General features: G+C 38.5%; 1 protein-coding gene across 1 annotated transcript in view; it reads right to left on the reverse strand.

The window, feature by feature from the left end:
* COL4A4 (collagen type IV alpha 4 chain) overlaps positions 1-16099 on the reverse strand; it is a 162149-nt gene that overhangs the window by 63623 nt on the left and 82427 nt on the right. Inside the window, exons 23-25 of the mRNA XM_025404398.1 lie at positions 14256-14328; positions 12583-12689; positions 9688-9871 (exon numbers count right to left, since the gene is read on the reverse strand). Of these exons, the coding sequence (XP_025260183.1) occupies positions 9688-9871; positions 12583-12689; positions 14256-14328 (364 nt within the window). The remainder of the gene's footprint in view (positions 1-9687; positions 9872-12582; positions 12690-14255; positions 14329-16099) is intronic.

Consider the following 16099-nt stretch of genomic DNA (forward strand, 5'->3'; position numbering starts at 1 on the left):
CTCTGAGCCAAGGTCCAAGAGATCACCCGAGTCACCTTCAACCAAATGCTCCTGCATCCCTACACCCAACTGCCAACCTCAGACCCTAACTACACCCCTTAACAGCAGGAAGCAGCCAGACAGACCACGGCACCCTAAATTCTTATAATCAATAAGAGGTTGGACTGTTTGGGTGAAGGAAAAGGGACAAGATGGAGGAAGGTGAACAAGATGGAGCAGTCCCTGTTGTTTCCGGGTTCTTCATCACAGATTTTCCCGTGCCCAGGAAAAGAACCAAATCAACTGAGCATGCGCAGAATGACGTCAAGCCGGGGACACCGAAATTCAAGAAGCCACTCCTACACAAACGCCCCAAACTCCTCCCCTTCCAGCTCCCAGGCATAAAAGTCCACCGCTGGCCAGAGCCAGCGTGACTTCTTCGGCCCCCGCATTTGTGGACCAGAGAACATCACCCGAGAGCACCGACATGACTTCCCTGGCCCCCCACACCTGAGGACCAGAGAACGTCGCCCGAGAGTGTATGCATATTTGCAATAAAAGACTGCCACTTTCTTATGTACTTTGGCCTCGTGTTTAATTACTTAGCTCTCCTAAATTAAGTTACATTAAATTAAATTAAATTAAATTAAAACAATTACTTTGTTCTAAAACTTCACAATTAGCAATGTAGCTCAAGATATATATATATATATATATATAAAATAAAAGAAAAAAACTTAAATCTTTTTTGCCACCTTCTTAAGAGTTTTCAGCTATAATCCTGAAAGTCATTTTATTGTTTGAAATTCACATAACTGTAAAAAATATTTAAAATAGGCCGGGTGCGGTGGCTCAAGCCTGTAATCCCAGCACTTTGGGAGGCCGAGACGGGCGGATCACGAGGTCAAGAGATCGACACCATCCTGGCGAACACGGTGAAACGCCGTCTCTACTAAAACATACAAAAAACTAGCCGGGCGAGGTGGCAGGCGCCTGTAGTCCCAGCTACGTGGGAGGCTGAGGCAGGAGAATGGCGTGAACCTGGGAGGTGGAGCTTGCAGTGAGCTGAGATCCGGCCACTGCACTCTAGCCTGGGTGACAAAGCGAGACTCCGTCTCAAAAAATATGTATATATATATTTAAAATACCTTCTTTTTTCTCACTAGAATGCCAGCAAATGGTTTTTCATGGACAATGACAGTTTAAATGACATACTAGTTTTTAAAAATTAAAATATATGGTATTATCTCAAAAGACTATAAAAATAATTCTATACTTTGAGTATGTGTATATAATATATATACATATATGTAATTTTAATATAGTCAGATTGTGTGAGTTCATACTGAGAAATGAAGGAAAAGCAATTTTGGTATGTCAAATAAATAAAACAACAAAGATATTTTAGTATCCTAAGGATTTACTTTAAATATTGATTGTATTGTAATGCTTTTATTTGTTCAACAAGGTATAAGGTTTGAACAGTGCCTGGATGAAATTTTATTTAGCTGTTATGCCATAGCTATAACTTTGCCCAGAAGAGATTCATTTTAGCTTCCATGATTTCATGTCACATTCTGCCACAAAAATATTCAAAATTACCTTCCTGGGTGAAAACATCATAAATAAATTTAAAAAGCAGTTCAGGATATGAACAAAAAAATTCTCTAGACAGACAGATATAATCAAGAAAAACCAATCAGAACTTCGACAAATGAAAGACATACTGAGGGAATTACAAAATGCAGTGGAAAGTTTTAACAATAGACTAGAACAAGTAGAAGAAAGAATTTCAGAGTTCAAAGACAAGGCTTTTGAATTAACCCAATCAGACAAAAATAAAGACAAAAAGAAATGAACAAAATCTCTAAGACATACGGTATTAGTAAAATAGCCAAACCTAAGAATAATTCGTGTTCCTGAGGGAGAAGAAAAAAGAACTATTTTGAGGGAGTAATTGAGGAAAACTTCCATGGCCTGGCTACAGATTTAGATATCCAAAGCCAAGAAGCTTAAAGAACTCCTGGGAAATCCTTTGCAAAAAGATCTTCACCGAGCCATGTAGTTATCAGCTATCTAAAGTCAAAATGAAGGCAAGAATTCTAAGAGCAGTGAGACAAATGCCTCAGGTAACTTATAGATGAAAACCTATCAAACTTACAGCAGACTTCTCACAGAAACCTTACAAGCCAAAAGGGATTAGCGTCCTATCTTCAACCTCCTTAAACAGAACAACTGTCAGCCAAGAATTTCGTATCCCACAAAACTAAATTTCATAAATGAAGGAGAAATAAAGTCATTTTCAGACAAGCAAGTGCTAAGGAAATTTGTCATTACAAAACATAACACTACAAGAAATGCTAAAAGAAATTCTAAACCTTGAAACAAAAGCCTGATATGCACCAAAATAGAACCTCTTGAAAGTTTAGAACTCACAGGGCCTATAACACAATAACAAAATAAAAAGAAAATTATCTGGGTAACAATTAACATGATGAAGAGAACAATACCTCACATCTCAATATTCATGTTCAGAGTAAATGCTCCACTTAAAAGATATAGGATGGCAAAATGGACGAAAACATCACAATCCAAATATCTGCTGTCTTTAAGAGGCTCACCTAACACAAAAGTATTCATATAAACTCAAGTTAAAGGGGTAGGAAAATGTATTCCATGCAAATAGAAACCAAAAGCCAGCGGGCATAGCTATTCTTCTATCAGAAAAAAACAGACTTCAAAATAACCACAGTAAAAACAAAAAGACAAAGATGGTCACTATATAATGATAAAAAGATCAATTCAACAAGAAGATACTACAATCCTAAATTTATATGCAACAAACACTGGAGCTTTTAGATTCATAAAACAATTACTGCTAGACCTAAGAAATGAGATAGACAGCAAAACAATAATAGTGGGAGATTTCAATACACCACTGACAGCACTACACAGATCTTCATGACGGAAAGTCAACAGACAAACAATGGATGTAAGTGATACCCTAGAGCAAATTTACTTAACAGACATTTACAGAACATTCTTCCCAAGATCTGCAGAATATACATTCTTCTCAGAAGCATGGAACATTCTCCAAGATAGACCATATGGTAGGCCACAAAATAAGTCTCAATAAATTTTTTAAAATTGAAATCATATCAAGTCTCTTCTCAGACCACAGTGGAATAAAACTAGAAATCAACTCCAAAAGGAACCCTCAAAATTATACAAATACATGGAAATTAAATAATCTGCTTCTGAATGATATCTGGGTTAACAATGAAATCAGGATGGGAATATAAAAATTATTTGAATCAAATGATAATATTAACACAAGTTATCAAAACCTTTGGAATACAGCAAAAGCAGTGCTAAGAGGAAAGTTTATAATGCTAAATGCCTACATCAGAAAGTCTGAAAAAGCACAAATTGACAACCTAAAGTCACATCTCAAGGAACTAGAAAAACAAAAGCATACTAAACTTAAAGCTAGAAGAATAAAAGAAATAACAAAGATTAAAGTGAACCAAATGAAACGCAAACCAAAAAAATACGAAATATTAATGAATAAAAAGCTGGTTAAAAAGCTGGTTCCTTGAAAAAATAAACGAAATCAATAGACCATTAGCTAGATTAAACAAGAAGAGAGAAGATCCAAATAAGTTCAATTAGAACTGAAACTGGGGTCATTACAACCAACACCACAGAAATACAAAAGACCATTCAAGACTACGACGGATAACTTCAAGCACACAAACTAGGAAATCTAGAGGAAATGAACAAATTCCTGGAAACATACAATCCTACTAGATTATATCAGGAAGAAATAGAAACCTCGTACAAACCAATAACAAGTGTGAGACTGAATCACTAATTTTTAAATTCCCAACAAAAAAAAACCCAGGATCACATGGATTCACAGCTAAATTCTACCTAGACATTGAAAGAAAAGAATTGGTACAAATCCTACTGAAACTATTCCAAAAGATTGATAAAGAAGGCATCCTCCCAAAATCATTCTATTAAGCTAGTATCATTCTGATACCAAAACAGGAAAAGACACGCACACACACACACTACAGACCAATTTCCTTGATGAATATAGATGCAAAAATCCTTAACAAAATACTAGCTAAATGAATTGAACAGCATATCAAAAAGAGAATTCATCATGATCAAGTGGGTTTCATCCCAGGGATGCAGGAATGGTTTAATATATGCAAGTCAATAAATGTGATTCATCACATAAACATAATTAAAAACAAAAACCATATCATCAATAGAGGCAGAAAAAGCATTCGACAAAATCCGGCATTCCTTTATGACAAAAACTGTCAACGAACTAGGCATAGAAGGGACCTACCTCAAAATAATAAAAACTATATATGACAGACCCACAGATAGCATCATACTGAATGGAGAAAAGTTGAAAGCATTCCCCCTGGATACAGGAAGAAATCAAGGATGCCCACTTTCACCACTTCTATTCAACACAGTTCTGGAAGTACTAGGCAGAGCAATTAGGCAAGAGAAATAAATAAACAGCATCAAAATTAGAAAACAGGAAGTCAAACTATCACTGTTTGCTGATAATATGATTGTACACCTACAAAATCCTAAGGACTCTTCAAAAATACTCTTAGATATGATAAACAAATTCAGTAAAGTCTCAGGTCACATAATCATTATACATAAATCAGTAGCATTGCTATACATCAACAACAATCAAGTTGAGAATCAAATTAAGAACTCAATTCCTTTTACAACAGCTGCAAAAAATAAAATAAAATAACTAAAAGTATACTTAACCAAGGAGGTGAAAGTTCTCAAAAAGGAGAACTACAAAACACTGTTGAAAGAAATCATAGATGACACAAACAAATGGAAATGCATCCAATGTTTATGGACTGGGATAATCGATACTGTGAAAATGACCATACTGCCAAAAGTGATCTACAGATTCAATAGAATTTCCATCAAAATATGAACATCATTTTTCATAGAATTAGAGAAAACCATCCTGAATTTCGTTTTGAACCAAAAAAGAGCCTGAATAGACAAAGCAATCCTAAGCAAAAAGAACAAATCTGGAGACATCACATTACTGAACTTCAAATTATACTATAAGGCTATAGTTACCAAAACAGCATGGTACTGGTGTAAAAGTAGGCACATAGACCAATGGAACAGCACAGAGAATCCAGAAACAAAGCCAAATACATACAGCTAACTGATCTTCAACAAAGCATACAAAAACAAAAAACTGGGGGATAGACACTCTATTTAATAAATGATGCTGGGAAAATTGGCAAGCTACATGTGTTAGCAGAATAAAACTGGATTCCTATCTCTCACCTTATACAAAAATCAACTGAAGGCCGGGCGCGGTGGCTCAAGCCTGTAATCCCAGCACTTTGGGAGGCCGAGGCGGGTGGATCACAAGGTCAGGAGATCGAGACTATCCTGGCTAACATGGTGAAACCCCGTCTCTACTAAAAATACAAAAACCTAGCCGGGCGCGGTAGCGGGCGCCTGTAGTCCCAGCTACTCGGGAGGCTGAGGCGGGAGAATGGCGTGAACCCGGGGGGCGGAGCTTGCAGTGAGCCGAGATCGCGCCACTGCACTCCAGCCTGGGAGACACAGTGAGACTCCGTCTCAAAAAAAAAAAAAAAAAAAAAAAAATCAACTGAAGATGGTTCAAAGACTTAAATATAAGACCTGAAACTATAAAAATTCTATAAGGTAACATTGGAAAAACTCATATAGATATTGGCCTACACAAAGAATTCATGAATATGACCCCAAAAGCAAATGCAACAAAAACTAAATAAATAAATGGGACCCAATTAAACTAAAAGGCCTCTGCACAGCAAAAGAAATAAATAAACGGAGCAAACAGAAACCCACAGAATGGGAGAAACTATTTGCAAACTATGCATCCAACAAATGGCCAGTATCCGGAATTTACAAAGAACTCAAACAAATTACCAAGAAAAAAACAAATAATCCCATTAAAAAGTGGAAAAAGGACATGAATAGACATTCCTCAAAGGAAGATATACAAATGGGCAACAAACATATGAAAAAATGCCCAACATCACTACTCATTAGGGAAATGCCAATTAAAACTGCAATGAGATATCACCTTACTCCTGCAAAAAATGGCCATTATTTAAAGGCAAGAAACAATAGATATTGGCATGGATGTGGAGAAAAGGGAACACTTATACAATGCTGGTGGAAATGTAAATTAGTACAACCTCTGTAGAAAACAAGTGTGGAGATTCCCTAAAGAGATAAAAGTAGATCCAACATGCGACCCAGCAATCCCACTACTGGGTATCTACCCAAAGGAAGAGAAGTCATTATATGAAAAAGACACTTGCACGTGTATATTTATAGCAGCACAATTCACAATTGCAAAGAGGTGGCACCAATCTAAGTGCCTATTGACTAATGAGTGGATAAAGAAAATATGTTTTACAAAAAACGTGGACTACTACTCAGCCATTAAAAGGAAAAAAACAATGGCTTTTGCAGCAACTTAGATGGAGCTGGAGGCCATAATTCTAAGTGAAGTAACACAGGAGCGGAAAACAAAAACTGCATGTCCTCACTTATGAGTGGGAGGTAACTAATGAGTATGCAAAGGCGTAAGACTGATATAATGGACTTCAGAGATTCAGAAAAGGGAGGATGTCCCAAGACTAACCAGAAAGAATTCAAATCCCTGAATAGACCAACAATAAGCTCTGAAACTGAGGCAGTAATTAATAGCTACCAACCAAAATAAGTCCACGACCAGATGGATTCACAGCCGAAGTTTACCAGAGGTACAAAGAGGAGCTGGTACCATTTCTTATTAAAGTATTCCAAACAACAGAAAAATAAGAACTCCTCCCTAACTCATTTTATGAGGTCAGCATCATCCTGATACCAAAAACCTGGCAGAGACACAACAACAAAAAAATTTTCAGCTAATATCCCTGATGAACATCTATGCTAAAACCCTCAATAAAATGCTGGCAAACGGAATCCAGCAGCACATCAAAAAGGATATATACCACAATCAAGTCTGGGATGCAAGGCTGGTTCAACATATGGAAATCAATAAAAGTAATTCATCACATAAACAGAAACAATGACAAAAAACACATGATTTTTTTAACAGAGGCAGAAAAGGCCTTCAATAAAATTCAACATCCCTTCATGCAAAAAACTCTCAATAAACTACGTATTGATGGAACATATCTCAAAATAACAAGAGCTATTTATGACAAACCTATAGGCAATATCATACTGAATTTGCAAAAGCTGGAAGAATTCCCTCTGAAAACCAGCACAAGACAAAGATGTACTCTCTCACCACTCCTATTCAACATAGTATTGGAAGTCCTGGCCAGGGCAATTAGGGAACAGAAAGAAATAAAGGGCATTCAAATCAGAACAGAGGAAGTCAAATTGTCTCTGTTTGCAGATGACATGATTGTATATTTAGAAAATCCCATCATCTCAGCCCAAAAATTCCTTAAGCTGATAAGCAATTTCAGCAAAGTCTCAGGATACAAAATCAATGTGCAAAATTCACAAGCATTCCTATACACCAACAATAGACAAACAGAGAGCCAAATCATGAGTGAACTCCCATTCACACTTGCTACAAAGAGACTAAAATACCTAGGAATAAAACTTACAAGGGATATGAAGGACCTCTTCAAGGAGAACTACAAACCACTGCTCAAAGAAATAAGAGAGGACATAAACAAATGGAAAAACATGATATGCTCATGGATAGGAAGAATCAATATCATGAAAATGGCCATATTGCACAAAGTAATTTATAGATTCAATGCTATTCCCATCAAGCTACCATTGACTTTCTTCACAGAATTAGAAGAAAAAATTACTTTAAATTTCATATGGAATCAAAAAAGAGCCCATATAGCCAAGACAATCCTAAGCAAAAAGAACAAAGCTGGAGGCATCAAGATACCTGACTTCAAACTATCCTACAAGGCTACAGTAACCAAAACAGCATGGTACTGGTACCAAAGCAGATATACAGATCAATGAAACAGAACCGACCTCAGAAATAATACCACACATCTACAACCATCTGCTTTTCGACAAACCTGATAAAAACAAGCAATGGAGAAAGGAGTCCCTATTTAATTAATGGTGCTGGGGAAACTGGCCGGCCATATGCTGAAAGCAGAAACTGGACTCCTTCCTTACATCTCATACAAAAATTAACCCAAGATGGATTAAAGACTTAAATGTAAAACCCAAAACCATAAAAACCCTAGAAGAAAACCTAGGCAATATCATTCAGGACATAGGTATGGGCAAAGACTTTATGACTAAAACACCAAAACCAATTGCAACAGAAGCCAAACTGACAAATGGGATCTAATCAAACTAAAAAGTTTCTGTGCAGCAAAAGAAACTATCATCAGAGTGAACAGGCAACCTACAGAATGGGAGAAAAATTATTCAATCTACCCATCTGACAAAAGTCTAATATCCAGAATATACAAGGAACTTAAATAAATTTACAAGAAAAAACCAACCCCTTCAAAAAATGGGTGAAGGATATGAACAGACACTCCTCAAAAGAAGACATTTATGTGGCCAACAAACATGAAAAAAAGCTCATCATCACTGGTCATTAGAGAAATGCAAATGAAACCACAATGAGATACCATCCCAAGGCAGTTAGAATAGAGATTATTAAAAAGTCAGGAAACAACAAATGCTGGAGAGGATGTGGAGAAATAGGAATGCTTTTACACTGTTAGTGGGAGTATAAATTAGTTCAACTATTGTGGAAGACAGTGTGGCGATTCCTTAAGGATCTAAAACCAGAAATATCATTTGATCCAGCAATCCCATTACTAGGTATATAACCAAAGGATTATAAATCGTTCTACTATAAAGACACATGTAAACCTATGTTTATTGCAACATTATTCACAATAGCAAAGACTTGGAACCAACCCAAATGCCCATCAATGATAGACTGGAAAAAGAAAATGTGGCACATATACACCATGGAATACTATGCAGCCATAAAAAAGAATGAGAACATTTTCATTTGCAGGGACATGGATGAAGCTGGAAACCATCATTCTCAGCACACTAACACAGGAACAGAAAACCAAACACCACATGTTCTTGCTCATAAGTGGGAGCTGAATAATGAGAACACATGGACACAGGGAGGGGAACATCACATACTGAGACCTGTCACGGGGTCGGGGGTAAGAGGAGGGAGAGCATTAGGACAAATACCTTAATGGATGTGGGGCTTAAAACCTAGATGATGGGTTGATAGATGCAGCAAACCACCATGGCACATGTATACCTATGTAACAAACCTGCTCATTCTGCGTATGTATCCCAGAATTTAAAGTAAAATAAGAAAGAAAGAAAGAAAGAAAGAAAGAAAGAAAGAAAGAAAGAAAGACAGAAAGACAGACAGAAAGACAGACAGACAGACAAACACTTGAATACTGAAAACAAAGAAGGGGGAGAGAGGAAGGGGGTCTAGGGACACAAAAAACTACACATTAGGTAAAATGTACACTACTTGGGTGATGGGTACACTAAAATCTCAGAATTCACTACTATATAATTCTTCCACATAAGAAAAAAAAAAACACTTGCATCCCAAAGCTATTGAAATAAATAAAAATTTTTTTAAATTACCTTTCTGACCCTTCAAGCCATCAGGGCCCCTCACACCTGGGCGGCCTGGAACTCCTGGGTAGCCTCGCTCTCCTGGTGGACCAGGAAATCCCAGTCCCGGGGGCCCCACAGGTCCTGCTTTGCCTGGGGGACCCAGAGGTCCAGGAAATCCTTTACCACCTGGAATCGCATCTTCATGATCCCCCTGGGAATGTTATATCACAAATCAATTACCAACCACTGAAAGTCCATGAACTCAAAGCAGTCATTGTAGGTTATAGAAACACATGCAAAAGTCCATAATTTCAGAAGACAGTTACTCTTAAGCAAATGTAATTTTAAAATAAATAACTTAGATACTTCTTAATATTTTAAACATATATATATATTTAATATATATATTAAATATTTTATCCTTCTACATGGGCTGGTCTCAAATGTGGTTTACCACAGTCTTACGGATCTGGATTGTTTCAATGAATCTAGGAGATATATATATATATATATGTCTAGGATATATATATAGAGAGAGATATATATATCTAGGATATATATATATCCTATAGAGAGAGAGATATATATAGATATATAAATCTAGGGAATATATGTGTGTGTGTGTGTGTGTGTATATATATATATAGATAGATAGAGAGAGAGAGAGAGAGAGATGGATTCTCTCTCTGCAACTCAGGCTGGTGTGCAGTGGTGCTATCTTGGCTCACTGCAGCCTCTGCCTCCCAGGTTCAAGCAATTCTCCTGCCTGAGCCTCCTGAGTAGCTGGGATTACAGGCACCCACCAGCTCACCTGGCTAATTTTTGTATTTTTAGTAGAGACTGAGTTTCACCATGTTGGCCAGGCTGGTCTCGAACCCCTGACCTCAAGTGATCCACGTGCCTTGGCCTCCCGAACTACTGGGATTACAGGCGTCAGCTATCATGCCTCGCCAAAATACACATTTTACATCTTTATATACATATATATATTCTATATATACATATATATTTTATATATACATATATATTCTATATATACATATATATTTTATATATACATATATATAATATAAGCATGTGTGTTATGCCTCAAATACTGGAAACAATGTGTGTGATACACCTTAAATACAGAATAAGAGATTTTATGTCAAACCATTCTCTAATATCATGTCATAGAATATAGAAATACGTAGATCAAGGGAGGTGGTGGGATTACAAATCAAATACATTCTTATGCATTACCTTGAGAAGATGCATAGATAGACTCCATCATCCTCCACCCCTGTGAGTAAAAGCCTAACAAGTCCTTTCCCCTCCTGCATGAGAATTTGACTTTTGGTTCACTGTCTGGTTCTGTTCCTCTCATAAAAATTAGATTGTCAACTACATTTCTAGGCAGTATTGCTTATAGTAAAATCAATCCCCAGCTGCAAAATTTGCATCTGGTCTGGAAGCACTGTGGGAAAGCTGCATCAAGGGTTCCCTCACTGGCAATCCCTGGTGGGGTCCTCAAAAGCTGTGCAGTGGATAACAGCTCTCATGGGGAATGAGGCTTTCAAGTCAGAGCTGCCTCCATGTCCACCATATGTGGGTCTCATCCCTTCTTGCACCCCACCGGATTGAACAGCTGCAAGGACTCTCAAATGCAAGGAATATCTGACACTGTCCTGCTGGCATTTTGAGTGATCTTTTATCCTTCTACATGGCCTGGTCTCAAATGTGGTCTACAACAGTCTTATGGATCTGGATTGTTTCAATGAATCTAGGAAGACCTCAGCAAATGTTGAAATTCCTCTTCCAGTTTGATCTATATAGACACAGCTTTTTCACAATTAGATGAGTACTTTATGACAATGTCCACTCAGTGACAATGATTTCTAAGTAGTTCCTTAAGGGGAAGAATGAATTAAGCAGAGATTACCAAGCCTAAAGCAGAGATCATTCACGTACTTGTGACCAGGAGAAAAGTCAGAAAGCTATAAACACCATCTAAGCCAATTTCCAGGCTTCTCTCTCTTATTCACTTGGATTCTGCCTGAAGGGTTTCCTGTAGAATCAGGACATGGTCTTTCCCTGTTGCAACACTCTCAATGGCTTCCCATTATATATGGCAGGCAGCACAGGTCGGTGGAAATAGCATGCACTTTGAAATAAGACAAAGTTTCACTCCTATTTTGCCTATTTGACAGATGGGTGGTCTTGAATATCAGATGCTAAGCCTCCATTTTCTTATGGTAAAATTGGAAAGGTATTGCTTTTCAGAGGACTGCTGTTATGAGGAAACCATCTAGCCTGGTTTCTGTGATATTGTAAGCATTCAGAAATACTGCATATATTTAAGATATTTTAAGTTCCTAAGCATTGGACCATCTCATCCTCTTCTTTTATGACCTTAATCACATACACATGGTATCCACCCAAAGCATGTCTGAAAAATGCAGCAACATCCTTTATCAGTGACATTTTCCATCAGCCAATGCCTTGACTCTGTGGGTTTGCACTAGTTCACCCTTTCACCCTCACTACTTCCCCCGTGTGCATCTTCTCCAGGAAACAGAATTGATGCTAAACACTGGGATCCGAGCTCCATCCTCCACCCCACAGAGTCAACTGAACACACCTAAAATCAGTGGGGCCCTTCTAAGATACAAGTTTCTCTGAAGAAAATAAACACCATGAGAATGATATAAAGACTGAGGACTGAAAGTCTTGCTAGGACTGAACTGCCACTGAGGATTTTAGACCATCTCCAATGATGCTATACCTTTTATAACAATCATCTTTCCATGTCAAGGTGCCAAAGCTGACTCTGATTTATGGCATGTTGATATTTTACTGAATTTCAGCTTGGCAAATAGAGAAGGGGGAAATAGTTGCTTGTATGACCATATAAGAAAGTGAAATTCTGAGAATTCTACATACTGGGAGTCCTGGATCCCCTTTTTCTCCAGCATGTCCATCCAGACCATGTGATCCTGGCTGCCCTGGAAATCCTGGGGGCCCATCAGGACCTCTTTCTCCTCTGTGCCCTGGGAATAGAGGTCAAAAGATATTCAAGCTCTTATCAGCCGGGGTTAAAGTAGGATAGAGAGGACAAAAAATAAAGAAAATGACCTTGATCCTGGGTTGGTACAGTTTCCTGTGTATCTCAATTGCCCAAGTCACATAAAACATGCCAAAGCCAGAGGGGAGAATGACAACTGCTAGAACCATCGAATCTCTTTAGTTGGGAAAAGCTCCTTTTCCCTTTTCCCATTCCAACAAGGAGCTGGTGTGTAAAGGTGTCAATCACAGAATTTTCCCCTACTTGTGTGATGCCAAGCACAGCACTCTATCCCTGGCCATCGGAAAGGGGGAATGGCCTGCCGTTGGGTACTTACCCTAAGCTAATCAATCCTTTCTGAAATTATTTTTCTATTTGGAACTGACAAAGCAGGGCTCTCTCCATCTCTGGATGTAAGAACTTAGAGCTGCCTGGGGGTATGAAAATTGGTCTGATGGGAGAAAATATAGATGGTGGAATGTGAGATGAAAGATGCAGGGAGAGCCTCTTGATGCCACTGGAGGCCCGGATCTGGTTGTCCCAGTGCAAACCTGTGATGGTTAATATTAAGTGTCAACTTGATTGGAATGAAGGATGCCTACATAGCTGGTAAAGGGTTGTTGCTGGGTGTGTCTATGAGGGTGTTGCCAGAGAAGATTAACATTTGAGTCAGTGGACTGTGACAGGAAGTCCTACTCCCAGTGTGGGTGGGCACCATCCAATTAGCTGCCAGCACAGCTGGAACAAAGCAGGTGGAAGAAGGTGGGATAGGCTGGCTTGCTGAATCTTCTGGCTTTCGTCTTTCTCCTGTGCAGAAAGCTTCCTGCCCTTGGTCATCAGTCTCCAGGGTCTTCCACCTTTGGACTCTTAAATTTACACCAGTAGTTTGCCAGGGCTCTTGTGCCTTCAGCCACAGACTGAGGGCCACACTATTGGCTTCTCTACTTTTGAGGGTTTTGGACTCAAAAGTAGGAAAACCACTACTTTTAGGGCTGAGCCACTTCTGGCTTCCTTGCTCCTCAGCTTGCAGACAGCCTATAGTGGGGTTTCACCTTGCGATCATATAAGTCAATTCTCCTTAATAAACTCCTTTTCATATATACGTATATCCTATTAGTTCTGTCCCTGGAGAACTCTTACTGATAAAAGACCCTACCTTTTAATCTTTCACATTTTGTTTAGGTCAGTACATTATTTAAAAAAAAAAAAAAAACTATTTCAAGCTGGGTTTCTTTCATTTACAACTAAAATATTATAGACTACTATAGAACACTGGAATGCGGTGAATAAACATCAGCCAAGCCAAAGGAGGGCCTGAGTCAAACCCAAGTTCACTATAATGAAGATGTGAATGTGTGGCTGAAGGAATATTTACATTTTCAAATAAGAGACGGGGGATTTGGCTCAACATTCATACAACCTTATGAAGGGCAGAAGTATTTTTGTAAGTAAGCTCAACCATCCTAAATTGTATAGAATTGATCTATGGTCACAGGGGAAATTACTGCAAGAGGAGGGTCCATGCATCATTAAAGTGATGGATTATGCTCACCTTTAACTCTTGATATGACCACATCACCCTTCGCCCCTTTGTTGCCGGGTGGTCCGGGGGCACCAGGCTTTCCCTTGGTGAAAAATAAGAGCAACAAATTAGATTAATTGTGACGGATCAACAGTTCCATCTGTACATATTGAATCTCTCTCTTCCTCCCTCCTAAATCTCTTGTTAAAGATTCCAGCTTGGCATTCTTGTTCTCACCCCCTTCCCTGCCTTCCAAGGTAGTCCTATCTTGCCAAATTGAGGCTCTTAAACTGCATGTAAAATGCAAAAGCTGGTGAAACCTGAATTAAGGTCTGCACCTGAGTTAAGAGGACAGTTTCCTGGTTTTGACAGTGTACTGTGGTTATGTAAATATGGTTAGGCATATGTATCATGGGGGAAGCTAGGGGAAGCATACATGGGAACTTTATGACTGTGCAACCTCTTGTGAGTCAACTACCTCAAATTAAAATTTATAATTAATTTTTGTCATTATCGTGGGCTTTGTAATGTGAAACGGAGAGGAAAGAAGAGAGTGGGATAACCACAAGAGTTGCCACTAGAGCTGAAGGTAGAGGTTTAGGGATAAGTTTGTGATGAAAAGGCATGTAAGTGATGTGCTGCTAAGGAAAGTTGATGAGCAGGAGAAGAGGAAATAAGAACCTTTTCTGAAGCTAATATATTTATCACGTATAACAGGTAAATAGCTAATTTTGGCTGACAGGCTTGTGATCTCTTAACCTAATTTGAGTCATGCTTTTTAAGTGTTACATATTACTGAATATCAAACCATGTCAAAAATATGGGAACCTGGCTGGGCACAGTGGCTCACATCTCTAATCCCAGCACTTTGAGAGGCCGAGGAAGGTGGATCACTTGAGGCCAAGAGTTCGAGACTAGCCTAACCAACATGGTGAAATCCCGTTCCTACTAAAAATACAAAAATTAGCTGGACGTGATGGTGCGCACCTGTAGTCATAGCTACTTGGGAGGCTGAGGCCTAAGAATCACTTGAACCCAGGAGGCGGAGGTTGCAGTGAGCTGAGATCGTGCCACTCTACTCCAACCTGGGTGACAGAGCAAGACTCTGTGTCAAAAAATATTATACATATTTTTTGACACAGTCTATTATACAAATATATGCATATATAAACATACACGTATATATAAACATATATGTATGTATATATAAACATGTGCATATATAAACATATATATGTTTATATATAAACACATATATATGAATCTATTGTCAGTATATTAGGGTGGCCAAGCACCATATCAAATACCATTATAGAAACACCATACAGAGCCCAAGATTACTTACCTAGTGATATCAATAACCAAAAAACCACAGCAAAGAAATAGGAGGGAGGTAAAAATGACTGAGCAGGCCAGTTCCTTTGCTCACACAGATGCCACTACCTTGTCGTATTTTCTTTTTCTTTTTTTTTCTTTTTTTGAGATAGTGTCTCACTTCATCCCCCAGGCTGCAGTGCAGTGGCGCAACCATAACTCACTGCAGCCTTAAACTCCTGGGCTCAAGCGATCCTCCTGACTCAGCCTCTCAGGTAGCAGGACTGCAGGTACATGCCACCATGACTGGCTAATTGGATTTTACTTTTTTGTGTGTAGAGATGGGGTCTTGCTGTATTGCCCCGGCTGGTCTCAAACGCCTAGCCTTAAGGGATCCTGCTGCCTCTGAAAGTGTTGAGATTACAGGAGTGAGCCACCACACCTGGTCTTGTCTTATTTTCACACAATCTAACAATGTATTCAAACAAGCTTAACTATCTTTTTTTTAACTGGCCCTACTAATTTATAAGCTGAGAGCTACAGAGGGGAGGAGAGTACCA

Source organism: Theropithecus gelada, chromosome 12 (assembly GCF_003255815.1).
Source record: "Theropithecus gelada isolate Dixy chromosome 12, Tgel_1.0, whole genome shotgun sequence".
Classification (NCBI taxonomy): domain Eukaryota; kingdom Metazoa; phylum Chordata; class Mammalia; order Primates; family Cercopithecidae; genus Theropithecus; species Theropithecus gelada.